The sequence below is a fragment of the Peromyscus maniculatus genome, chromosome 2, assembly GCF_049852395.1.
Source record: "Peromyscus maniculatus bairdii isolate BWxNUB_F1_BW_parent chromosome 2, HU_Pman_BW_mat_3.1, whole genome shotgun sequence".
Classification (NCBI taxonomy): Eukaryota; Metazoa; Chordata; class Mammalia; order Rodentia; family Cricetidae; genus Peromyscus; species Peromyscus maniculatus.
In genome coordinates this window covers 109,486,798-109,513,507 of record NC_134853.1, presented here as the reverse complement: position 1 = coordinate 109,513,507, position 26,710 = coordinate 109,486,798, and the positions used below count along the sequence as shown (strand labels likewise).

The window sequence follows — 26,710 nt, the reverse complement described above, 5'->3', positions numbered from 1 at the left end:
TGGAGTTTCTGGTCCATAGCCTGGTCAAATTCACTGCTGGTTAAGGTTTTGCTTTGGTGAACTGAGTCCAACTAATGGCTGATGTCAGGACATATCAAAGAAAGCTTGAGGTGAAGGGTGGATACATTTGCAGGGGTGAAAGGTATTTTGGAAGAAAAGAAATATGGAAATGGAGGAAGTTCTCCCCTTCCAGTTTTCAGATGGATCATGATTATTATAAAAAGTGTTTTGGTTTCATTCCAGAAATACAAAGATAATTCAGCATATGGTAACCAATAAATGTATCATAAAATAGGGTGGAAGATAAAAATCAAGTTTCAGAAAAAAAGATCTGATAAATAAAATTCATGATAAAAGCTCCATAAACAAGGGCTATGGACTTGACTCAGTAGATAAAGAGCTTGCTGCACAAGTATAAGAACTGAGTTCATATCCCCAGCATCCATGTCAGGGCCAGGCACTGTGGCACGCATTTGTATGTCCTGTACTGGCCCAGAAAGGCAACAGGAAGATCTTGGGGGCTTCTTGGCCAGTCAGCCTAGCTGAGAGAGCTCCAGGTTCAATGCGCATCCTGTCTTAAAAAATAAGGTGGAGAGAACAATAGTAAGGACAGATGATGTCAGCCTCTCTAGCCCACTCATAGACATAAACATACGAAGTAAATGAACCCCCACATTTGTATATACCACACATACACACACTTCTAAAATAAACTCTGAAATAAATAAATATATATATATATATATATATATATATATATATATATATATATATATCCCAGGCAGTGGTGGCACCTGCCTTTAATCCTAGCACTTGGGAGGCAGAGGTAGGTGAATCTCTAAGTTCAAGTTCAGCCTGGTCTAGAGTGAGTTCCAGGACAGCCAGGGCTACACAGGAAACCCTGTCTCAAAAACAAACAAAAAAAAAAGAAAGATATAGAGATAAAGATTCTATCTCAACACAATAAAGTCTCTATATAGTATGTCCAAAGCCAGCAACACAACAGCACACTGAATAGGGAAGAAGGGGAACCAGGAACCCGACATCGGTGAGTCTCACAGCACTTAGTAGCAACTGCAGTCAAAGCAATTTGCTAACAGAAAGTCATGAAAGGCATACCATGAGGGATGAGGTCAAAGTATGCCTCTTGGCAACAAAATGGTTTTATACATAGAAAACCCACTTTCTTTCTTTATTAACAGTAAGTACAAAACTACACTGAGCACGATAGTGTTTAATTAGTCAGAGTCATGACCTCTGTGCTCCCTGAGGGCAATCACCACCCAAATGTCTCTCTTACTCATGAGTGCTCCTTGCCAAGTTGCTGTCTGTCATTTAAATGCAGTCAATGCCCTTTTAGATATAGTGAAGACAGCTGTATGATTTGTCATTTGTTTTCCCTATGGCACTATTTTTGGTAGGTTACATCAGAGAAACTATGTATCTTGTTTAAAAGAGGAGATTAAATCAAATCTAGTAGCTCTAAAGGGAAATGTAAAGACATAAGGCACGTGTACTTGTGTACAATTTCAGAAGTATAAAAATGACATCTAGGATCAAACATCTAAGCAGTTGTTTTAGAATTTAGGAGAAGAGACAGATTAGCATTTAGATAGGTTTTTATTTCAACACTGGGCCTTGGATGAACATTCTGTTGGGAATGGTCATCTGTCATTTTCTGTGAGTATACCAATTTTTCATTCCAAAAAGAGAAGCAATGAGGTCATAATCTGAGTTCCATAAGAGAAAAGTGGAGTCAGAACTGGGATAAATACAAAACCTGGAAGTCTTGAACATGCTGTGTGAGAATACCACAGACCAGCTGTATCCCCCAAGCCAATGAAGGTGTTGCTCTCCAGTTCTGCCTATGCTCTTAGTTGTGGCCTGGCTCAGAGCCACATCCTGGCAAGCAGGAGACCTGCACAACCCCATGCCAAATCAGAGTCACCGGTCCTTACTTTCTGTGTCAAAGACCTGACTATACTTGCAGGTTCCCTCAAGACAAGTAGAGAGTAACAAATCCCCAAAGGCTCAGGCTGCCTCTGTTCTCCTGACACCATCTTGAAGATCTTGTTTTAGGACCTAATCAGTTGCTTGGAATCTCTGGTAATCTGTTTGGTACAGGAAATGAAAGAGACCCTGAACATGGGGAATCCAGCCTGGCTGCAAGATGTGCCCAAGGAGCCAGTCTCTGTTGAACAGTACACAGCAGCTGTGCCCGTGTTTATCAGAAACTCCAGGGAGCTGGAAGAGAGACTTCAGACCCAATTGTGGTGAGTTGGGTCTCATTTACTAATTAATATATTAATTCAAGACTGTAAATATTCACTCAACCCAGGACATTTTTCTGCTTCAGTTATAAAAGAAACTTTAAAAAGTAGAAACCGTACTTTTGTGTAGAAAGAACTTGAATTTTCTATGTAATAATTCAAGCCTACCTTTTGAAACAATTGTTACGCTGTCAGAAGTTACTCTTTATAAATATGGTGAGCTTCCAGTTTGTATTGCTTGGTAAAGGTGGAGGAAGTGTAAACACTGACTCATACTCAGAGAAACCTTAAACCTTTAATCTGTTCTGAAATCAAGAAGGAATGTTAATCCCATTTAGTCATAAAATATTTTAAGTATCTTTGCTACCAGGAATTTACTTATCCTTGTGAGTGTAGTAGTACATTTATTACTTTACTGAACACTCGGTCAAGGGAAATAATTTTAATGGAAAAGTAATTAGATAAAAAGCTTTCCAAGGCTCTGCCAGAGACAAACATAACATCAGTTGAAGAAACCAGATTTACTACTCTCTTTTAAGAGAAATCATGATTTATTGATTTGGCTTTAACAGTTGCATTAACTGGAAACTAAAATAGAAAATCATCAGCCTTGGAATTGAAACCTCAACTGGTGTCGAATGTGCTTTCTACACATTGTCTATTTTCCACTTCTCTGCTGAGTGTCTACCTCTGGCTTCTCAGCTGCCCGTCTCGTGGGGTGTGGACTAGTGGGCATTCACTTACAGCAGTAACAACAACTGTGAAATGTAAAAGGTACAAGGTCATGGATCATGTAGGGATTGTGTGGGTCAAAGGAAGCTTCTAGAAGTTACTGTTAGGCTGGCATCCCAAGAATCTTTGGAACTTAGCCAGGCAACAAGGATCAGGGATGTGACAGTGTACTGGCCAGTGGAGCCACACAGGAACAGAGTAAAAGGCTAAAATACATTGACATGGAAGGAGAAAGGAGAACAGAAATTAGAGTGGGAAGTAGAAATTCTATTATTAAAGGCTTTGTAAGCAATTAGGGTGTTGTAGTCCACAAACATAATCATTGGAACTATGGAAATGTTTCAAACACCATGATGCTGTAACAAGTAAAATTAGATTTTTCTTGTTCATCTCCAAAACCTGCCTTCAAGTTAGGTTCCGATAATATTGTGTAGAAAGAAGGGTGGTAACCCATTAGAAAATATCTATTGTGTCACAGGAGATAATTAATCCATGAGGTTGCATGCTAAGAGTACAACTAAATGTTAAGACCAAGAACTAAAAGGAGGTATTAAAAAGACAGTGCTTGTTAGGCCAGGCATGATGGTACACACCTTTAATCCCACACTCCCGGGGCAGACAGCTCTGTGAGTTCAAGGCCAGCCTGGTCTACAAATCAAATTCCAGGCCAGCCTGAACTGCATAGTGAGATCCAGTCTCAAAAACAAAACAAAACAAAACAAAAATGACAATGTTTATTGAACTGGGAAGATGCCTTGGAAACAAGCTCTGGACAAAACCTTCAGGAAAAAGAAAAAGAAAGAAAAGAAAAGAAAGCAGAGAACACCACTTCTGATGATCCTGCTCTAGCATGAAAAATGGACTGCCATACTCAGATGTCCTTTCTGACTACAGCACAGATAGGTCTTGGAAGTTTGAACTTGTTCTGAGAATGTGATCCTTCCCTAGACTTGTAATGAAAGCCATAAGCTATAGACCAATGAGAACAGATTCCCAGTGAGTTTGACTTCAAGTCAAACCAAGTCAGGATTCCCCATCATTCAGTCATTTAAATACAAGGAGATATTCAAGGACACAGATACTAAGTATCAAAATCAGGGTGAAAAGAACTCCAACAACATCCATTTTAGAAAATATGAAGATTATACTAAAAAATAATTAACAGTAGCATCATAGTGAAGTAATTATTTAGGGGTTATTCCTTCATTTGTTAAAGAAATATATCTATTTACAAAGTATAAAACCTGGAAGGTCATTTTACTATCCTGTCAAACTGCTTTCTAAATTGTTTATGCCAGTTATTAATGTATTCAGCAATATGAAAGTGCTTCCTGCCCAACAATTGAGATTTTAAAAATTCTTCAGTATTTGACATCTGAAACATTAGGATGACACCTTAGCATTTGTGAAGTATGTTAGTTAGACATCCATCACAGCGACAAAACACCTACAGGGAACAACGTAAAGTTTCTTTTCACTCCTGTTTTCATAGTCTATCCAAAGTCACGTGGCCACATTGCTTTGGACTGTAGCAACGCAGATCATCATAGCAGGAATCTACTACGGAGAGTCCACTCAGAGTTTGACAGCTGAAGCAGAGAGAGAGGAAATAGACAAAGTCCAACCCAATATCCCCCTTCAAGAGTCTAACTCTGATTATTGAATTTCCTTTATGTTTTACCTCTTGAAGGGTCCATGGCCTCCCAAAACCACATGGGCTATCGCCTCTGAAGGTCTTTACCGACGCAAACTACAGCATTAAGTATTCATGAAGATACACACCCTATATTTTTTAAGACTCCTAAAGCACTTTATGAGTGAGACCAAGACCATCTTCCTCTAACAAAGGGGCTCTAAAATCAGAATCATACTTTTAAAAATTGTCTATAAGATGAATTTCCTTGTGTTATTGGCACAATTCTTCTGGAAGAGTTAACTCATCTTTAATTTATGAAATTAGTAATAAGAAGGTTATAATATGCAAATAATATGATTCTCCAAGGTGCAAATATGAGTGGGTCTACCTAAAACACTAAGAAACAATGAAGATCAATGTACACAAAAATCAGTATGGTAAAATCACTTATTCCTTCCCATTGTCAACAGAGTTTAGAACATATAAAAACCCAATTAAAAGTAAAACTGTATACAAAAAAAAAGTTGAATAAAAGACCATCAGAACTGAAGAAAACAATTTACTCTTACTACACAAATATCCGTCAAGGAAGTACATGTAGTTACAGAACAAATACATAATAATTTGAAAACATACATTAGATTTCATGCCAAAGTGTATGTAGAATATTGTATCAGGAACAAAATATGTTTAATCCCAGCCCTCAGGAGACAGAGGCTAGAGGATCTCTGTGAGTTTGAAGTCAGCTTGCTCTACAAAGCTAGTTCTAGGGCAGCCAGGGCTGTTACATAGAGAAACCTGTCTAGGGGGATAAAGAAGAGGGGAAGGGAGTTTTGAAGAAAAAATTTCTCCATTTCAACTGGAATGAAAAGCTATTTGAACAGGAAAGAAGCAGAAAAAGTCAGCTTGGAAGGTCAGAACCATCACTGGCAAAGCTGTAAGCCCAAGATCAAAGAATACAGTGACTGCTACATAAAAACAAGACATTAAAACTATTTCCCCAAGGTCAAAATGTAGATCACAATTTGAAAAGCACTGTTCCTGTTCACTTTTTTCTGCCATGATAAACCATGACCAAAAGCAACTTGGAGAGAAAATGGTTAATTTCAGCTTACACTTTAAAGTCTCTCATGAAGGGAAGTCAGGAGGCAACCTGGAGGCAGAAATTGAAGCAGAACCACGGAGGAACGAGGAATGATGCTTACTGCCTTGCTTCCATGGCTTGCTCAGCTTTTTTTTTTATACAATCCAGGACCACCTGCCCAGGTAGTACTGCCCAGTGAGCTGGACCCCCATACATCAATCAATCAATCAAGAACATGCCCCACAGACTTGCCTACTGGCCAGTCATACTCAGTAATTTTCCCAGTGTCATTCCCCCTTTCCATTTGACCCTTTCAAGATGACAAATCAAAACAACAAAAACTATAAACTAAGCAGCAGTCTCCAGAGTACCACTCATGAAGAGAAAGTCTTTATAGGGAACAGGAAATTAAGGCAAGACAAGAACAGCCAGGTGTGGCAGTTACTTCAATCACAGCACTAGAGAGGCAAAGCAGGCAGTTCTGTGTTCAAGGCCAGCTTAATCTATACAGTGATTTCCAGGCCTGCCAGGGATAGTTAGACCCTATCACAAAACACAACAAAACTCCCAGGAACAAATTAATGAAATATGGACTGTTCTTCCAATAAGTAATAGTTAAGGTGTAACTGGCAATTAATGTAGACCCCAAGTCAGACAACCAGAACTGCAGATTCCTTTAATGCTCACTGTGATGACCTTTTGTCAACTTGACATAAGCTTGAGTCATTTGGGAAGAGGGAACCACAAATGAGAAAAGGCCTCCACCAACTGGCCTGTGGGCAAGTCTGTGGGACATTTTCTTGGTTGATGACAGGTGTAGGATGGCCCAGCTCACTGCAGATGGTGCCCTGACTTGGTCCAGACCCTGGGTGTTATATGAAGGCAGGCCAAGCAAGCCACAGGAGAAAGCCATAAAGAAAACAGTACTCTTCCACAGCTTCTGCTTAAGCTCCTGTCTCCAGGTTCCTGCCCTAACTTCCTTCAGTGCTAAACTGTGATGTTAAACTGTAAGATTGAGATAGATTACCCCACCCTCACCCCCAAAGTTGTTTTTGGTCACGGTGTCTACCACAGCAACAGAAACCCTAAGACATCCCCTGAGCACAGTTCTGCTATAAACGCAGTTAGCACTCTTGCAAATACTTTTCAGGAAAGTAGAAAAACTTAACACTGTTCAGATTCTTAGAATGTGTCAGCTGGTAATAAAAGGGGTAAAGTTTTATGTATAATAATTAAAACTTAAATCTGGTTTATTCACAGTGGTAAAGCTTGGGGGGTAAACAGTCAAATATATAGAAGTGTAAAAACTATGGCACTTTCATGAAGTTCAATATTGTATGGATACAACATTTTCAAACAACCTGTTTGAATTATTGATCAAACTAAATTAAAAATCTAAACTAAACTGCTGGGGCTGGGGAAATGGCTCAGGAGTAAACTGCTTGCCACACAAACACAAGAACCCATTTGGACCCCAGACCTACATAAAAATCACGAGTTGTGATTCCAATGCTGTAGAGATGGAGACAGGAGGATGTCCAGTGCTTTCTGGCCATCAAGTCCAGCTGCACCCATGAACCTGCACACACACACACACACACACACACACACACACACACACACACACACATGTGCATACACACAAATTATAAAATGCCACTGGCCATGGCTACCATCTACCTATGCAAACCAGTTTTAAAACATCTACAACCCTAACACATACAGTTCTTTTAGATTTGTGAGTATTTTGCCTGCATATATGTATGTGCACCGTGTGAAGTCAGAAGGCATCATATTCCCTGGGTAGTTATGAACCACCATGTGGGAGCTGGTTATTGAACCACAGTCCTCTGGAAGAACAGCCAGGGATAAGTCCTGAGCCACCTCTCAAGCCCTAAGAAGCAAACTCAACAAATCCACAGATAAGAGGAAACATGAATCTTATTGATATAAATTTACCCCCAAATCAGTGGACTTTAGTTGAGCTAAGGATACTTTGTACAATGTAGAAATGCTCTGTAGCAACGTATTTCTTCTTCATGAAAACAAAGTACTTTCAATTATAAGCCATAAAAATTTTAAATATGATCAATGTACAAACTACACTAGAAAGCAAGAAAAATCCAAGTCTGGCTTTAGCTGCATGAAAACGTAATTAATCTTGTAACAGGGTCTCACTATGCAGCCTAGACTGGCCTTAAATGCATATTCCTCCTGCTTCTCCACTACTTCCAACAGAATCTTCTTTACATGAGATGCATTTGGTAATTAAGAGGTAAACTCCATGCATATTGTCTCTTAATATCTACACATGAAAAACTAAGCAAATCATAGCGATAGTAGTTTGTTTTTGAAACTTGGATTGGCAACTTTGAAAGTATTTGTCAATGTCTTTTTATGACAACCCAATATTCACAGAAGTTATGGCTGGCATGTAAAATCAAGGATAATTACTTTATGCTTTTTCTTGTTCATTTTGTAGGACAAATCTTATATATCAGAAAAGCTTATAAATACTGTTGAAAACTTACTGGGAAAAACGAACATTAAAAATGTTTGTGATGATATGTGCCTGTATCCCCTTTATATGTTTGTTCAGTCTTTTAAAAATTACTTATGAAGTATTTTTCACTATGAAAATATCAATCATTTCAAAATCACTTAAAATTTCCATCTTAAGAGGAGTTCTGGGTTTAATTAGTTATAACAACATAGTACCAGCCAGCTACTTGTATGAACATATGTGCAGATTATCACCTGAAGAACCCTGGAAAGACAAAAGGAGAGGTGTATGTATAAGACTGTAGGGCGATGAAAACAGAGCTTACCTGATGAAAACAGAGCAGTCAGCTTACCTGATTAAGGAGCGCTTCTTAATCAAAGAATGAGAATGTCAGGTGTACTGAGTAAAAGGCAGAAATGCTTTTTTAGTCAAAGAAGGAAAAGCATGTATAGAAAACAGGCTGTGCAATACCATCTCAGCATGTCAGAATCAGCATGAAAAAGTAATGTATCAATTCTGTGTTAAAAATAAACCATAGTAAAGCTATCCACAAAGGTCAAGATGTGAAAGGGACAATTTTAGTTTCAAATATTAACTGGACAGCCTCCATTTATAAAACTATGAGTTTGAGGGGGGAAAAAAAGGCAATACAAGAAAATATCAGTTAAACAATTTTATTATATAAAGATATGAAAAACAAAGCAATTCTAGTAAGTATCACGAGGAAAAGGAAATGAACATTTGACCAAAGAGAAAATGAAGCTATTCAAAATACACAAGTATTCACTCTTGCAAAAAAAAAAAAAAAAAAAAAAAAAAAAGATTGGGATGCTATTTCTTGTTTATTCAATACACAAAGTTAGTAGCAATTTTTACCTTAACTTCTAAAAGTATTCAACTATGTCTAAGTAATAAAAAATGGAGTCATTAAAAAAACATATAGCAAGTATGAAAATTTCTGTTAATGCAAAAATCATAAAGAGCATTAAAATAAATCAACACGTGTATGGGCAGTAAGTAAAGTTCAGATGCCAGAAGCCAAATCCTCTTCCTTGGTCTGAATTACATTAAGGGACTGTCAATGGTATTGCTCCTGATTTACACTGTCACTCTCCCAGGGTTAGCCATATGCACATACATGAATGCACATTTTTTTTCCTTCAGTTGAACTACTTTTCCAGGAAAGCATATATTCAGTATCACTCATTACCAAGGACCACTATAATTCCATTTGTCCCTTTAAGATCTCCCCATGAAATTCTTAGCCAGAAAGTATTCCCAGTGTTGAAGACGGAAGGTCTACTTTAGCACTGCCTTAAAGAAACCAGCTGGCTTGTTAGGGAATCTGAAGTTGGTCCTGTCCTTGGGTCAAGGCTGAAAAGGCCTATTTCTGATTTGATGCAGAACAGGGTCTATCTGTTTGCTCAGATCACAGCCTTGAGGCAGCTCACATAGCTCAGGATGTTTCTCAGCTACAGCAGCACCAGAAATCACTCCAAATCACACAATAAACATATCAGAGTGACAAAGCCGGGAGGCTGAACTTCAAATCCTATAGCTTTGTTCAGAATGTTTCCTTGCCTCTTTTAAAGACTGCTGGATTTCACAGGAAAAAGAAGTTAATGAGAAAAAACAATTCTCCAAAACTTGACTTTTGCTAAATAATCTACATACATGTAACTACAGATTATACAGAAAAACTAATTAAATTTCATTTAAAGAAACAATCCCATTAAATGACAAATTTGGCTGCAAATTTAATTTGTTGTAGCCCTTAACTATCTAAATTTTGCTCAAGACTTTAGACACTAACTGAATTTTCATTGAAATAATTAGCTGCTTTCTGGAAGAAAACATTAGCTCATTTTCACTACAGTTGAAGTTTCTATCAATTCTAAAAGTTTATACGTATGTACACATGAATTTTTATGTGAGCATGTATGTCTTGTGTACACACTTTAAAAAAGCTTTTTCTCCAGTACGATAGGAACAAATCCTGACTTACTGTTTCTTCTAGTTAATACTTTTACTATTTCTTCTACCTAAGAAACTTCATATACTCTAAGAGTTATCACACAGCCTAGTTAACAAATTCTCAAAAACTACCCACGAGGGAGGTAGCTGTACCTTGGCAATCAATTTAAGTCATAACAGAGGGCCTCCATTTGATGTTTCAGTCAAATCAAAACTTTCAACTTTGTATCATAATACACATAATTACACATTCACTATGATCACCTACAATTTGACTTACGTAAAAACCACAAAACATCTAATTTTTTATGTATCTTTTTCACTTGTTAAAACAGCTGAATATATTTAATACATTTTCAGAATGCACTTGTTAGCCATCTAATAAACATACTAAGCAACACAAAAAACCTAAGTTACCTTTTTGTCTATTAACTGCAGTAATAAGAGACAATTAAAGGGGAAATATGAGATCATCCATGATCCACTGAAAAGGTATTACACCTTGGATCTAAGAATGATCTGAAGGTGCTGAAAGAGGAGACTCTCTAGAAGGTGACCCAGGGTTTTCTTCAGGTGGAAAAACTGTGAGAGTACAAGCCCGAATGCCACCAAGTGACTCTGGAAGATCAAAAACTTTATGCCATTCATCTTTTTCTGGGTCGTATTTCTGAACAATTTCTACCATGCAACGGTTATTCCAAGAATATCCACCAACAACATAGATTTTGTTTTCAAAGACAGCAACCCCAACATCACTCTGACCTCTTAGCATAGCAGCAATTGGAGTCCACTGGTCAAGAGTTGGCGAATAGTATTCACAGCTTAGAACATCATCATAATCACTTGTTCCTCTGAAGTGGTTGCCACCAATGACATACAGCTTGTCTCCAACTGTACACATGCAATGCAGACCTCGGACTGTAGTCATGGGAGCCTTCTGTGTCCATTTGTCTGTATCTGGGTCAAAACACATGAGCTCATTTTGGAAAGTGTCATGGGTAATTCCTCCTGAAATATACATTAAACCCCCATATACTGTTCCAGCATGGCCATAGTGGGGTTCACTCATTTTTGCAACATAGCTCCATTCATTCATTCTTGGGTTGTAACATTCTACTGTGGCCAGTTCTCCAGCTGCACTGCGCCCACCAACTGCATATAAATGTCCTTTGAGGGCACTCAGGTGAAAGAATGTGCGCTTTTCATTTAATGATGCCACCTGCATCCACTTATTATACCGAGGGTCAAATCTGAAAACTGTATCAACAGCAGTTTTTCCTTTTGTATCATAATTACTCTGACCGCCAACTACATACAGGAAATTTCCAATAACGGCAATGCCATGTTGGTATCGAGGAGCATCCATGGGGGCTAAGGATTTCCACTCCTGTGCTCTTTCATCATACATCCGTAATTCTTTACTGACAACTAGCTGTTGCCTCAAAACTCCTCCTAACGTAACCAGGTGAGTAGAATCAGAGCGAATGGCAGTTCTGTCCGACTGCATCACTGGCTGCATATATGGCATCATTTGATAATTGCTTGCTTCCAAAAGTAAATTGACACAGGTATTGTCCGTTCTCATAAAATCTACTGTCTGCACATAGTTGATGAGGTCCTGTGGTGTCATCAGTGGAAATCGAATATTCTTCATTAATTTTGCTGCATAGTCCATCCGAGGGTCTTCCAGCCTCAGCCAGCGGCAGGCTGCCTTGAAGAGTTCAAGTTCGGAACAGTGCTTGAGGCTATTGCTGGAAAGCACAAAGGCAAGCCGTTCAAAAGGGAGTTTTAGAAACTCCCCGGTACTCAACAATGCAGGAAAGTTCTTCAGGATGAAATTATTTACATATTTATCCACTTCTATAAGATTGTAGGTGTTAGCAATCCGACCAACCTCAACACAGTTATCTAAAGAGACGCCTGATATAAGAAATACTTTGCAAAAGTCCAAAACCGGTAAGATTTGTAGAAAGCTGGCAGCTTCGAGGGTGTCCTGAAGATTGTCCATGTTAAGAGACAGCTTTGCAGTATAAATAAAATCAATGATTTTCTTCAGGCCGATCTTGTTCACCCCGTGAAGTTTAATGCACATTAAATCTTGCTCTTTCATTCCACCGGTGAACATGGCCTTGAAATAATCGCTAGCAGACGCCATCATGGCTCGATGAACCGGGAAGATTTCATCGCCATCACCAGGCACCAGAGTCACGTCACAAAGCAGGCCCTCTATGCGGAGCTGATCAAAGCCTTGCAACACAACAGAGCTGTGCGTATTGCTGGTGAAAAAGCGCGTGGTGCCCGCCTTGCAAGGCTGCAGGTGGGCAGAGACGCCCATCTCGCCGTTCCCGAGAGACACCTTCATGGGGAAAGCCCTGCTGCGCTCGCTGCAGGCCGCAGACGTTACAAAGAGAACGCGCCGCCGCCGCCACTCACTCGGGGCCGCCGAACCAAGGGCAAGCGGTCACCGCAGCACCGCTCCGAGCACCCCGCCGCCCGCCCCGCCGCAGGACCACGCAGCGCCGCGGACCTCAAATCTGACCGTAAAGCCGGTGACTCATCACCCGAGGCAGTTAGGCGACCGCTTCCCCCGCGGCGGGCCCGCGCCGTCGTCCTCCTCCTCGGCTGCTGCGCTCAGGGCGGGGGAGGGGCCGTCACGGCCTGCGCACCGCGGCTGCCGCCCGTCAGGCTCCGCACCCCAGCCAGCCGCCGCTGCGCCCTCTGAGGTCGCCGCCCGCCGCGTCGCCACCGCCACCGGCTCGGCTCGGCTCGGAGCAGGACGTGGAACTCCGGTGGGGGCCTAGAACGGCGGCCGAGTCCGCACACCGAGACCGTCCTTTCCGGAAAGGCCGAATCCCAGGATCCCCCGGGTTAGGAGCGGCTGCACAGCTTACTGCGCCTGCGCGGCTGGCCCTGGCTACGCGGCAGTCCGATGGGGGAAGGGCGCGGGCGGGCTGGGGGCGGGGTTACCGCTCCCCACCCCCCCACCCCCCACCCCCCACCCCCGCGCGCGGGGCCCGTGGAGGGGGCGGTCTTGCAAGCTTGCAGGAGTGCGCACGCGCAGTATGTGCGTCGGCGTGGACTTAGGCCTGCGGAGTGAGGTTTCCTTAGCACTTTCCAAGAGCGCATTCTTTTCAAGATCTACGTTTACCGTCTTGTGCCGCAAGAGGAACGAAACGCAACCTTTGTTAAAACTGAGAAGAAACCCGGCAGAAGAAATCACTGTATTATTTAAATTTTTTTTTCTTTACAAACAGTTTTACGGTTTACAGCACACTCAATAAACACCTCAATTAAAATGTTGGTTGTAAGTGGTTTTTAAGCTTTTAAAACACATGGCATTTAACTTGTTACTAAAATTGGGTCCTAATGATACATTTTGAATATTTGGCAGGAGAGATAATGCCGTCATAAATACTTTATTCATGGTTTTGTTTTCCAAGCACTATTTTTAAATGGTTACACAATTTCCCAATAATTAAACATGTGATAGTTTACTTTGCCCACTATTTTCTCCTGAGTGTACAAGCCTTGTCCCCCATTGACTTGACGAATATGTAATAAGCTTAAGAGAATTTAGACACAAAATTTATCCTGTACTGGATAATGATAATATTTGGTAGAATATCCAAGTCAATGTTTCCAAAACATTGTTACCAGCAATGCTTGGGTTGGCATTTCCCTTCTGTTGAATTTCCCCTTTGTGGATATTTTTTATTAACATGCAGTTACCTAACTGCAAGTTTTAATTTTTATTTGAAAATAAGCGTTTAACTTGCCTCTCTGTTCTCTGAATATGACCTTATTACTGTCTTTCAAATCTTAATAGGATTGATTTATATGCAAATTAAGAAATCCTTGTATTCTTCTCTTCTACTTCCTGGTTCTTTTCTAAATAGCATATATCCTGTTACATCTGTTTTGGGTTTTTTTCCAGTTCCAGATTTTCCAAAATTGGTATATAGAGAGCTTACTTACAACATGTTGTTGAACACTAAATGTGTGCACCATAAGTTACTTAACTATGAGTGATTTATCTTTCTTCCATTCTTTTTTTGTGATATCCTTGTCTCTAAATATTTAAGTTGCAATAAATTTGTTTAAAAATACACATTAAACACATGTGTGACACTCTAAACTTTCTATAATCTCAATACCACAAAATACATATACTACACAGATGTGGATAATCTAGTTAGTATATAATACTTTGTTCACCATTAATAGTTTATTACGTGAAATGCACAGACTGACTTAGAAATCCTAGCTTTTGAGCCCCAAAATACCTCTGAAATTTAATGTATTGCAACAAATAAAAATCACAGTATACAATTGAAAGTTTGGTTGAAAGTGTCAGATGCCTAGATGTTTTGGATAAGGTAAACGAAGACAAAGATTGGATCATGTACAAGATGAAGGCCTTTCTGCAGAGGCAATAGGGCCTGTACTTCATCAATCGTGTTAACTCCCCTCCAGAGCCCTCCCCAAATAGCAAACCATTATTTACCAGATGATATTAATTCCAAATAAAAAGATCTTTAATAAATATATAAGCATTTCCATTTAATAAATATATAAGCATTTCCATTATCCATATATAAAATTTCTCAAAATCATTCAAAATGGAGGCTAGGTAGAAATTTCCCTAACTGTGCTTACCAACTGGGCATCTGGCCCTCAAGTGTGGCCTTAGCAGGCCCCGCCAAGTGAGCCAGCGCTGTTGGAGAGCCCCAACCCCCAGTACTGCTGATTGCTGGTGTCAGTGATGTGCCAGGTGTGTGCATAATGGGGACACCTCTGAGACAACAACAAGCCCAACAATACAGAAGCTGTGGCATTGGTTTGAAAGGCAGCACTTCCAAACTGATGTCTTCCAGAGAGGTACAGGACAGGCAGAAACCCCAGTAGCTAAAAGCTGAGAAGAAACCTAACCAGAAGCAGCAAGGCCTGCTGTTTCTGACAAACTACAGCAACCCCAAGGGACTAGTAGGAAAACATTGTTTTCCCAAGATGCTCTAGCAGCAACCCAGCCTGTTTGATACAAGAGCTCTATTGAAATGAGACTGGTCTTGAAAAATTCTTACCAGCCAAAGGACGTTCTGGGAGGCTGTTTGGTACAGGAGTTGGAGTGAGCATTCCCTGACTTGCTATGAAATGTGGGCTGGCTGCGAAGAGGGACTTCCAAGGGATTACTTTCTACCTGGAAAAGAAAGAACAAAATCACTGTGCCTGAGTAGGTACCAGAGCAAAAATCACAACAATAGCCTTTTTTATTATTAAGCTTGCAAGATTAATAGATGAGAAACCAAACATGAACATTAATGATTATTAGGGGCAGATGTATTCCAACATTTAATTATTTTAAAAGACTAATTTTTTCTGCTTTCAACACGAAATGAATCCATTTTGTCACAACATGGTAGTCATGTTAAACAGCTATGTGTTAAAGCATCTACTTAGGGGCATCAGCATTATTTACTCATGTGCTTCATTATATCAATTCCAATGTTTACTATGATTTTAATTTATTGATCTTAGTATTTAGCACATATATCATGTTCACCTTCACATTTTAGCAGTAACAAAAGCAGTTACCTTCATATTTCCTCAATGATAGATTGTGAGCTGGAAAAATAACTTGTTTCTCCCCACATTACTTTTTGCTAGAGTGCTTTAATCATAATAATAGAGATGAAACTAGAATAGCATGGGTATATTATTGGTGGAATTTTGGTGTGTGTGTGTGTGTGTGTGTGTGTGAACATGTGTTGGGGTGGTGTGTGTATGTGTGTGTGTGGTAATTTGAATAAAAATGGCCCTCATAGGCTCATATGGAGTGGCACTATTAGGAGGTATGGCTTTGTTGGAGTAGGTGTGGCCTTGTTGGAGGAAGTATGTCACTAGGGGTTAGCTTTTTGGTTTCAAATGCTCAAGCCAGGCCCAGTGTCACTCTCTCTTCCTGCTGCCTGAGGATCTGGATGTAGAACTCTCAGCTACTTCTTCAACACCATGTTTGCCTGCATGCCACCGTGCTTCCCATCATGATGATAATGGACTAAACCTCTGAACTGTAAGCCAGCCCTATTTAAATACTTTCCTTTATAAGAGTTGCCATTGTCATGGTGTTTCTTCACAGCAATAGAAACCCTAACTAAAAGAGTATGTGAATGTGTCTTTGGAAGCCAGAAATCAATGTCAGATGTCTTCTTCAATTGCTTTCCAGTAATTAACTCTAATTAGGTAGACTGTGTGGCCAATTAGCCCAGGATTCTCCTGTCTCTGCTTGCCCTGTGCAAGGTCACACCCAGTTTTTTGTTTTACACTGGATGTTGGGATCTGAACACAGGTCCACCTGCTTGTATGCAAAGCATTTTACTGAATGAACCATCTCCTCAGCTCCTTATTACTACTTTATATAGCAGCAACTCATTTTCCTGTAGAGGTACATAGTCTAAGAATATTACTTGTTTTTATTTCTGGTATATGTCTGACCATTCTTGATTAATTTTGAATTGTTTTTACTTTGAATAGTAGTCAATGTTGTTTTTGTAAAAATTCTTTAAAATTTGTGGTTTCAACAAGAACCATACTGAAATAAACATAAAATTGAGACACATTTGTCTGACACAGAAATAGAACTGCATCTAAACATTTCTTTTCCATAAAATCAAAGTAAGAACACAAAACAGATTAGCACCAGTAGCCAGTACAAACATAGTTGTGAAAAAGTACAAACACATAAAGAAAAAGATTTTTGAACATAAGAAAATAGATTTAAAACAATAACAGAAATCCAGTACTAGGTAATCACCCATAAACTCATCCGTAGGATACAGAACTCCTGCTTCAAGGCAATTCAACTTCTTTAAACTTCTGTTTTCTTGCATGAAAAGTGGGGAATGTGTTTGTAGAGCTGACATCTACCCATTTGAAAGCCCTCATGGTAATCTCTCAGTTCAACACCTAACAAACGGCAGTTATCTTTGTTTTCTGAAGGTAGAGCTGTATATGTATGCTGGATTTTTTTTTCCAATCAAACAATTTGAAGGTGCATTACCTTATCATCCATTGATGGACAAAAAAAAAAAAATAGCTGCACTTTAGAAATGTTGTGCTTTGAAAGAGAAATACCTCCCATAGGTTCCCACATTTGAATGATTGGGGAGGATTAGGAGCTACAGCCTTGCTGGAGGAAATACATCACTCAGAGCAGGTTTTGAGAGTAAAACAATCCTTACCTCTCTGCAGTTTGCTTTCTCTGCTTGGTCTTATGAATATGTGAGTTCTCCATTTTCTGCTCCTTCCACTGTCCCTGTCCCTTCCCACCACACTTCCCTGCCATGATGGACCCATAAGCTTAAAGAAACTTTCTTCTGTAAGTTGCCTTGGTCATGACATTTTATCTATCACAGCCACAGAATATTCATTAATACAAGAAAGGAGATGATAAGCTAGAAAATAGGTATACAACACACTGAAGGTGTTCAGTGTCCACAGTGGCTTAAAACAGTAGCTTGAATGGGGGGGGGGCGGGGACACTACTCAGGCTGGCAAGGGGAAAGTATATTGAATTCAGTGCTGACTCTGAAACTTGACACACTTCAGTCACATCTCCTTTTTGGATCTGTTCCCTTCTGTATTCCTGTATTTTCCTTCTCCCGTGTAGAAATCCCTATAGCTCTTCACCCATTGCCTTTAGCTGCCTACCCTTGTTCACACAGCAGCTGCTTCCTGTTCTGCTGCTGTAGTTTCTGGCTTAAAGGTTTCACAGAGAGGCAAAAACAGAACGTAGAAATTGAATTCAAGGTTTGCAGAAGCATGTGCAAGTCTTCCGTTTTTATGATGAATATTTTTGGAATATTTTGGCAAGCCACATACATAAAACGAAGGGCAGATTCCACCAACTGTGGGTTAATGAAGCCTGCACAGGAGAAAAGCCCCCTGCTGGCCATGTGCAGTAGAGCCAGAGGCCAAGTCTGGGGGTGCAAGTCAGTCTACACCAAGGCTCATGTACTCCTTTCCGGGCTATTTCATGCAGAGTTAAGATTCTCTTTCCCACTGGAAATTAACCTCAATACTTTGATTCTTGTCACTGTCTTTCTTACAAAACAAAAACCCAAACAAACAAACAAACAAAACTCTACCAGGCCAGTTTCAGGAAAGCACCCACCTTTACACCAGAAGCAGATATAAGGCATCAAAATGTGTTCCTTTCCCATAGTTTGCTCTGTTGACCCAAGAACCCTGATGTTCCTACACTAAACTAGGAGATAGGTAGAATCTGAAATTCTGATGGTAAAATTGTAAGGAGTTTTTAATAAGCTTCATGTTTAATATCTTTTTACAGTTAATTCTCAGTGTCACAAATTCATTTGTATAAGGGATCTCTTGATGTCCTAACTAGAAAAGTATTTTCATCTTATCTTTGAGTTAGGAGTGCAAAATCACTCTCTACCTATGACACAGCAGTAAAAGACAAGTTTTACTCAATTTGGTCTAGACTCTAGAGGTTTCCTAATCACCCCTTGAGGAAACAAAGATAATTATTGCATCTTCATGGCCATAATTGCTTGACAAAGTCCTTAACACACAGTGATAAATACCTGAAGCCTGCTTCTCTCCTGTCTTTAAAACACAGATTGCCTAATGATGGATTAGTGGCATATCCTTGTTCCATCCTGTCCCTGGAAGACAGAAATCGCTTGAAAGAGAGGACTTTGTCTCAGAACAAACACTAGTGGGTGGGATAACCACTTTTACCTAATTAAAACACACCACAGACCTTGTATCAAATGGCAGTCCTTACATCAAACCGGTCATTCTGTAAAATTCCAAAAGAAAAAATGTTAGTGTAGACAACTACATTACTGAGTAAATCACAGACTCTCCTAATTAGGAGATGAACCTCTGCAACCCCAGTGTTTTGATGACTGAGGAATATGCTAAAGAAAACAAGACCAGCTTCAGACAGCATGCCAAAAATGTATGTAAAATAGATCTCAAATGTCATTTTCTGCAGCCAGGCAATTAAGCTGCCTTTGCTAATGTGGACTTTAGTGAGCCCTGATGGCATGATATTCTCCATTGCTGTTCATTTTGTTTTCTGTCAGTTGCAGGAATCAATTCCAAATGCTCTATCAAATCCTGATTATTTTTTGTGGATGATACCCAAATTGAATAACAATGCTATATATTTTGTTATTCCATTAAAAAATTAAACTTCTCAGTCTTTCCTTTCTTTACATAGGTATAATCACACTTATATTTTCAAGTTGATTCCTAAGTTGCAAAAGCAAAATAAACAGAACTGTGATGGACAAAGTAAACTTGGAGACTAATAGCCCATGATACCGATGTTTCCTGGAGTTTGAAAACCTAATTATCATTCTCAGAAGAGGTTCACATTGGAATATCAGATTTTCTTTACATTTAACTCAAAATCTAGAATTTCATGTATCTCAAAGATTTACCTTTCTTAGGCATACAATTTAAGTCCCAAGAGATCATTCACAGAAAATACTACTAAGTAAATTATTGAGCACTCATCTTGTGCTGAATGTTGCTGTGTTCTCAACATGCTAGCTGCACTTACAGAATCTCTCTGGGTTTCAGACTTCCCAAAGCTGAGAACAGGAGACCCCATGAACAGCAAAAACACCAGTAAGTATGTTTTATATGGATTGTCACTCTGATGGGCCCAAATCTCCTTATTTTCCAAACATATATTCTTCCCCAAAGGATGTTACTGGATCATTTTGTCATCATTTAGTTTGTAACTCAGTCTTGGTTTCTTGGTATTCACATCAGTATTTTCTCATCAGCTGTTGTTATGATAGTGGCTTTGATCCTCACCATCCACACTACAGGAGCACCATAAACATTTGCAGAGAAAAGTTGGTTTGGGTCCTTAATAAGGAGTTATTGCCATAAAGACAGAGAGCACTTGGGGTTTTATAAGCCTTTAAATAATCTCTGTTTGCAGTATTTTTAATAATAAAATAGCAATGACCTTTAAACTGCACTGCCTTTTGAAAGGCAGAGATTTAAAAAAAAAAGCATCCTCCACACAGTTATTAAATTCTACTCCTGTAACTGTAATAAAATGCCTTGACAGAAGAAACTTAAAGAAGAAAGGGATTATTTTGGTTCAGAGTTTAAGGGTATGAGTCAATCATGACAGAGAATTCAAGGCAGCAAGAGCTTGAAGCATTCAATCACATTGCAGCCACTATCAAGAGGAGAATCCGTATATTCTCTCACTCCTTTTTATATAGTTCAGGATCCTAGCCTAGGAAATGGTGCCACCCACAGTGAGCAGATAACTCCCCAAGGCATGCACAGAGGCCTGTCTCCCAGATGGTTCTAGAGCTCAAATTGGAATGAGGGATACTTATTAAATCTTTCAGGAACCAAAGGGTCCTATGAGATTAGCAACTCCAGAGAGACTGTCACCTTTATCATTCCCACCAATTATGTGAGTTGATTACAAAGAACCATTTCAGCATTTGTTAGTAAGGCTGGCTCTAGAGCCCTTTCATAAATTTATTGAATCAGAAAAAAAATGTGTACAAGCAATATAGTCCATGTTAAACTAGCTCTGTCGGTGATTCTGGTATATGCTTGAGGTTAAGATACCCTGGTAGGGGTTAGGGACTTCATTTATAGCAAGCAATAAACATTCCAGGACACAAATGTCCCAGTGAAACATGTATCATTTTTAAATTTCAAAATAATTTTTTTCTTGTGTACTAACATTTTTTTTTACAAGAAAAAGTACATTTTCCATCTATATGTAATTTAAACAAAGAATATTTAATTCAATATTTGAATTAAAAAATACCTTGATGTTTTAACTCAGGGTCTGTGCTGACACCCATGGCTCCTGTTACCACTGAAGGCTGTGTGGATACATAAGGTCTGGGCCGCCACTTGGGGCCATGTTGTTGTCCCAGGGTGACCTTGCAGCTGGGGTAATTGCAATCTGAGAGGCCTGCACTCAGGACCGAGAGCTGCTGAGGAATCATGTCTGAGTCCATGGTTCTATGGCAGCTGAGGTCTATGTTGATGTCCATGTCCCATGTTCCCACCAAAGGCCACAAGGATGCTGGCTTCCAGGTTGCCACCCGAGACCATGTCCATGGGGTCCAAGAGACATGCAGCTGCCAGGGCCATGCTGACTTGAGTGGCCTACAGTACCACCAATAACCATGGAGTTGTCAGGGGCCTGGGATGCTGAAAGGTCCTTGTCTGGGTCTGTGGCCCCACCAGAGCCAGGGTCCACATTGATGTCTGTGAATCAGATTACCACCAAAAGCAGTACAGATGCCTGGGTTGTGGGCCAACACCTGAGGCTATATTGGTACACAAGGATCATGCTGCCATTGGGGCCATGCAGATCAGGGTGGCCTGCACTGTCACCTGGGGCCATGTTGATATCTAGGTCTAAGCTGTGGACAGGGGCCATATCTGGGACCAACTGCAGCCAGGTTCTGTGCTGAGTTCTGTGGCTCCTGTTGCCTTCAGGGGCTATTCGACTGATGGGGTCTCTACTGCCACCTGGGAACCATATTAGAGTCTGGAGATCCCACTGCTGGTGGGCCCATGCCAATCTGAGAGGCTTATGATGCCACCCGTGTCCATGGTGACACTGAGGCCCAAGCTGCTGCTGCTGGCCATGTCTGGGTCCATGGTCCTGCCACAGCTGGGGTCTGTATTAACGTCTGTTGCCAGTGTTACCACAAGGGCCCCTGTGAACCAGGTGTTGAACCGTAAGTTTAAGTACAAAGGCCTTGCTGAGCTGGTCTCAATCCTCACTGGCCTGGGGAGAGCTGCACCCACCTCATCAGAGGGTTGACTTCAGTGGCCCTGGGATAAGTTACCCCAGCACAGGAGATGGGGTAACTCTCCTAATAGAGTTGGCTTCCCACAATTGGGAAAGATGGCCCCCACCCCTCACCCTGCACAGGTGTGGAAGACAGCTGGCCCTGCCTGGTACCTGAGGGGAGTGGTCCCAGTGGCCCTGACTGACCAACTCAGCACCCACCCAGGGCTTTGAGCTGGCACACCCCAACATCTGCCCCATCTATTACCTGCTGGAGAGTGTGAAGGGACTGGTCCTGCAGGGCCATGGCCCCATGGTCTATATGACTCGGGGCAACAGTGAGATGTTTGGGGAGTTTCTGTGGGGGCCCAGTGTTGATAGTGTGCTGAAGGCCAGAGCCCTTGAGCCTGACCAACAACACATTATACAATGAACATTTGCAGGGAAAGCTGTTGGGACAAAAGGGTCTACTGCATGACACACAGCAGCTTCCAGTGCTGCTAAGATGAATAAAGAGGTGGTGGAGAGGCAAAGATGGAGGACTGAAGTGGTTGTTTTTTTGTTTTGTTTTGTTTGCTTGTTTGTTTTTTAAATTGAAATTGATAGTCTTACTTTTATTTTTATTTATTGTAATTTTTATTATTTTGTTCTTTTTTATCTTTATCCTTTTTAAAATTATTTCTTTGTTAGTTTTCCTTTGTGGGGTACTATAAAGGTGAGAGGTGGATGCAGAGAAATTGGGAGATGGGTGGAATGGGGTGCATGGTGTGAAGTTCCCAAAGAATTAATAAAAAAATACCTTGAAAGAAAATTGAAATGCTTTCTCATAACTATAGTTTTGAAACATTATGCTGATAATGTTTATAACACTTAAGTATATATTTTTAGATTTATTTATTTTACATGTTTGTCTGTGCAACACATGGGTGAAGTGCCCACAGAGGTCAGAAGAGGGCAGCAGATCCCCTGGGACTGGAGTTACAGTTGGTTGCGAGCAGCCATGTGAATTCTGATTCTCTGAAAAAGCAACCACTGCTCTCAACTGCTGGGCTATCTCTCCAACCCAACATTAGTATTTTTTTTATTGGCAAATGATTATTATGATTACGGAATATTTTAGAACAGATTTACTTATTTGTTTAGAAATTTCTAATGTAGATGTTTATTTTCTACCATTTAAAAGCAAACATATTAGAGGTTTACGCTCAACATTTTTTTTTTTTCTGGGAAAAGCCTAAGATGATCACTATGAAGCTGCTTGGTGAGTACCTATATCTCCATAGTCTAGAGTCCTCTGATTTCAAGGAGTGGGGAGATGTTCTCTGGGACTCACTTGTATGATTGTGTCATTTTGTTTTAGTCAAAAAGAATAGCTTGAGATTTCCACATAGACAACCCTTGAGGGTTGCATATCAGATATGATGATTCATAACAATAGCAAAATTACAGTTATGAAGTAGCAACAAAATAGTTTTATGGTCGGGGGTCACCATAACATGAGGAACTGTATTAAAGGGTCCCAGCGTTAGGAAGGCTGAGAACCACTGCTCTAGAGGGAAGGGGTCATGTAATTCACCAGACCCAACTGGACTCAGCATTTGACCTTAGCAATTTATCTCTGGCATTCATAAAACGGAGAAAATAATGGTTCTTAATCTGTTTTGTACCCAAATCTCACTCTGGTTCCCTGCCCCTGCTGTGGCCCTGGCAAGTAAGTCCATTCACTTTTCTGAGTGAGAAAAGGGAGAACCTGCTTTCTCCTTTCCTGCAGGTTTCTAAACAATAAGAAAACAGATAACCATTAAAACATTCGAAACTATCTGCAAAATCCCATATGGATATCAGTCATTACCTTCAATGCCTCCAGCTCCACTGAACTGCTGTTTAAAGCTTCCCAGAGGATCTATATCCCTTGCCAGGCCCCACAGGGGGCCATCGGTACCAGGCCTAGCACACTGCCCTGTGAGTTCTTGGGGTTGGCCTTTCTACTGAGCCAGGAGGTCCTCTTCAACGATCTCTTGAAGAACACCCTCGCAATCATGTTTTTGCCACAGTTAGAGACACTGATTCACTCTGGATCGGGAATCCTCGAGGGAGAATCACCTCTGGCTTTCATTACCATGTTATTTGCTCCCCCTTCACACATATATCCACATTTTTCACGGGAGTGTGGTAGTTTGTCTTTGTCATCTGCAGGGAAAGATGAAGTGTCCTGTGAGCTCCAGTTATAGGACTGGAGTTACTTAGCAACTTGAGAACTGGCTGTAGCTTAGAGAATGAGATACAGTTGGGGCAGGGGTAGGGGAAGTGACAGGGACATTGCTGCCACACCACCATCCTCCTTTCCATGATTCATATTTGTGAGGACACTCCATCTTCAAAATACATTAATTTTCACAGACCTATCTCCAGAGTGCAAATAAGTTTCTATTAGGCAAGCATTTGGTGCCTTTAGAGAGAGAAATTCTAATCAAGACCTTGACCTGGTCTCTGGGCCATCCAGACTTTTTCCTCTGCACTCTAATTACCCCGAGTGTCATTTCATCCTGGCACGGGACAGGCCAAGTTATATGGGATTCTCGGAGCCAAAGCTTCCTTGCTGACCATCTAGGAATAGTAAGAGAACATAAACCACACATTCCAAAATTGGAACTTAACACGTAGACTCGAATGGCTAGAATATTGAGGCCCCGAGTTCAAAGGGCGAGGAAAGGTCTGTCCATACACCCCTAGTGAGGCACAGCTCTTGCACCTCATTCTATTATGCCCAATAAAAGCTGGGAAGCTGGGAGTGCTGTTCAATTCTCGGCTTCAATGGAAAAAAACCTCTCTCCTATGTCCATGTGGCATGCCTCAGGACCTTAGGGATATAGAACTCCTGGCCGCAGGTGCCCCCTTTCGTTAGTGGTATTAGTGGTAATGGTGGGACAAGGACATTATTTACCTCCCCGCTGCCTGGAAGAAAGTCTCCCTACTTTGCTTTTTTACCCCATCTGAGAGACAGAGTAGAAAGCTCTAAGAGGTACCAAGTATCAGTGAAACTGTTGAAAACTGTTGGGCGCCGCAGGATGTGGTAAGTTGGTAAACTAAGGTGACTTGTCCGTTTTCTTTCCTACCTCAAAGGGGGGAAGAATGATGTGAAAGAGCTTGAAAAGGCTACAGGGAGAGTGGAGGGAAGGAGACAGTATATAATTTATGAATGTGAGAAGGAAATCAAGCACGTCCAAATAACACTCAGGATAGCCACAAGAAATATTTGGATGCAAAGATAATGACATGGGGATCGATCTGGGTCACACAGGCCTATCTGGCCCCCAGGGAGCCCATCTCTGAAGAGGTTATGAAACAGTACATTTTCCCTTTAGATATTTGTTTTACACGTTAAAAAAAAAAGCCATTAAACAATGGGCATAAAACTGGATGATAGACTTTGCTGGTCCAGATGCCAAATGGATGATGCCAAGGTAAACTTGAAGATCTGCTGCATTTGTTTTTAAAGTACTCTGAAAGAAAAACTGTAAAATGGTGGTTTGCATAAAAATCTGGAAGACACATTAACCTTCTGTATTGGCTTTCCACTGCTATAACAAAATATATAATAGCGACTATGTAAGAAATAAAAATAAGTTTATTTGAACTCTTGGCTGAAGTCCAAGGTTAGCTGAATTAACTTGCGCCTTCAAGAGTACATATGGACAGGAACATGTGTCAGAGCTGGAGCTCATATTCCATCAAGGGACAGTGAGAGAGTGAGGAAAGACAGGAAAATGGGAAAAGAAATAGGGAGAAGAAGAGGAGAGAGAAGGGGAAGGAGAACGAGAGAGGGACAAAGAGGAAGAGTGAGAGGGGAACAAAATCATCATCCCACGATTCCCATGAAATGAACAGCATGCTCCTCACCATACAGACCTCAGAGCCTGGCACTAAGTTCCACCCTTTGAAGGGTCACAACACTACACAATGCCACCACCCAGGGGACCAGGGCCTTTGGAGTACATTTCCACATGGGCCTTTGGGGTACATTTTGAATGCAAGCTATAACATACCCACTAAACTGAAGCTGGTTCTGATGTGTCCTTGAGTACCATTCTTCCACTCTGATCACAACAGCCACCTCTGGCCCTGTGCAGAAATCCCCGGGGTTCTCTCCTCATCCTCCCCGCATCAACCTGTCCTCTCATCTGAGCAGCTGCTTCCTTTCTCACACTGGTTTCTGTCAGTCATTTGCCCACTGATTGAAAGCAAAAGTTGAGGATTTTTTTTCTCAGAAATTTCTATATATAAAAGATGATTCTCCCGCACCTTCACCCCGCCTTCCTGGTCAAAGGGAATGCCCTTGTTATGAAGTGACGATGCGACGCAAAAAGAAAGCAAAATCTTTAGTCACTTCACACTAGGATCTAATGTCCTTACTAGGGCTGAGAGCCACCTGGTGGGCAAAGGGCACAAAGCCCTGGAGCTTTTCTACTCTGCAGAATTCCATCTCCTGGCAGATTTTTTTCTCCACAGTTAACTGAGCTCTTTCTTGAAAAGAACTGACCCCATTATTGGACGGAGCCCGTGTCTTTAGCGTTCCCATCTTGGAGAAAGAACAACTGGCTTTGTTCTTCCAGCCTCCATCTGGTACTCACTTTCTCTGGCTAGTGTTAAGCTGGCAATGATCACTTTAGCCCATTAATCTGTGATAAGAACC

General features: G+C 40.8%; 1 protein-coding gene and 1 long non-coding RNA gene across 2 annotated transcripts; one reads left to right on the top strand and one right to left on the bottom strand.

The window, feature by feature from the left end:
* Positions 1-1,746: 1,746 nt before the first annotated feature.
* On the top strand, positions 1,747-26,710 carry LOC121827283 (uncharacterized). The gene is made up of 3 exons (XR_006069484.2): positions 1,747-2,273; positions 19,809-19,856; positions 23,251-26,710. It is a non-coding gene; the product is annotated as an uncharacterized LOC121827283 (long non-coding RNA).
* On the bottom strand, positions 8,884-13,087 carry Klhl9 (kelch like family member 9). Its single transcript, XM_006975957.4, has one exon. The coding sequence runs from the start codon at positions 12,559-12,561 to the stop codon at positions 10,708-10,710; it is 1,854 nt and encodes a 617-aa protein (XP_006976019.1). The 5' UTR covers positions 12,562-13,087; the 3' UTR covers positions 8,884-10,707.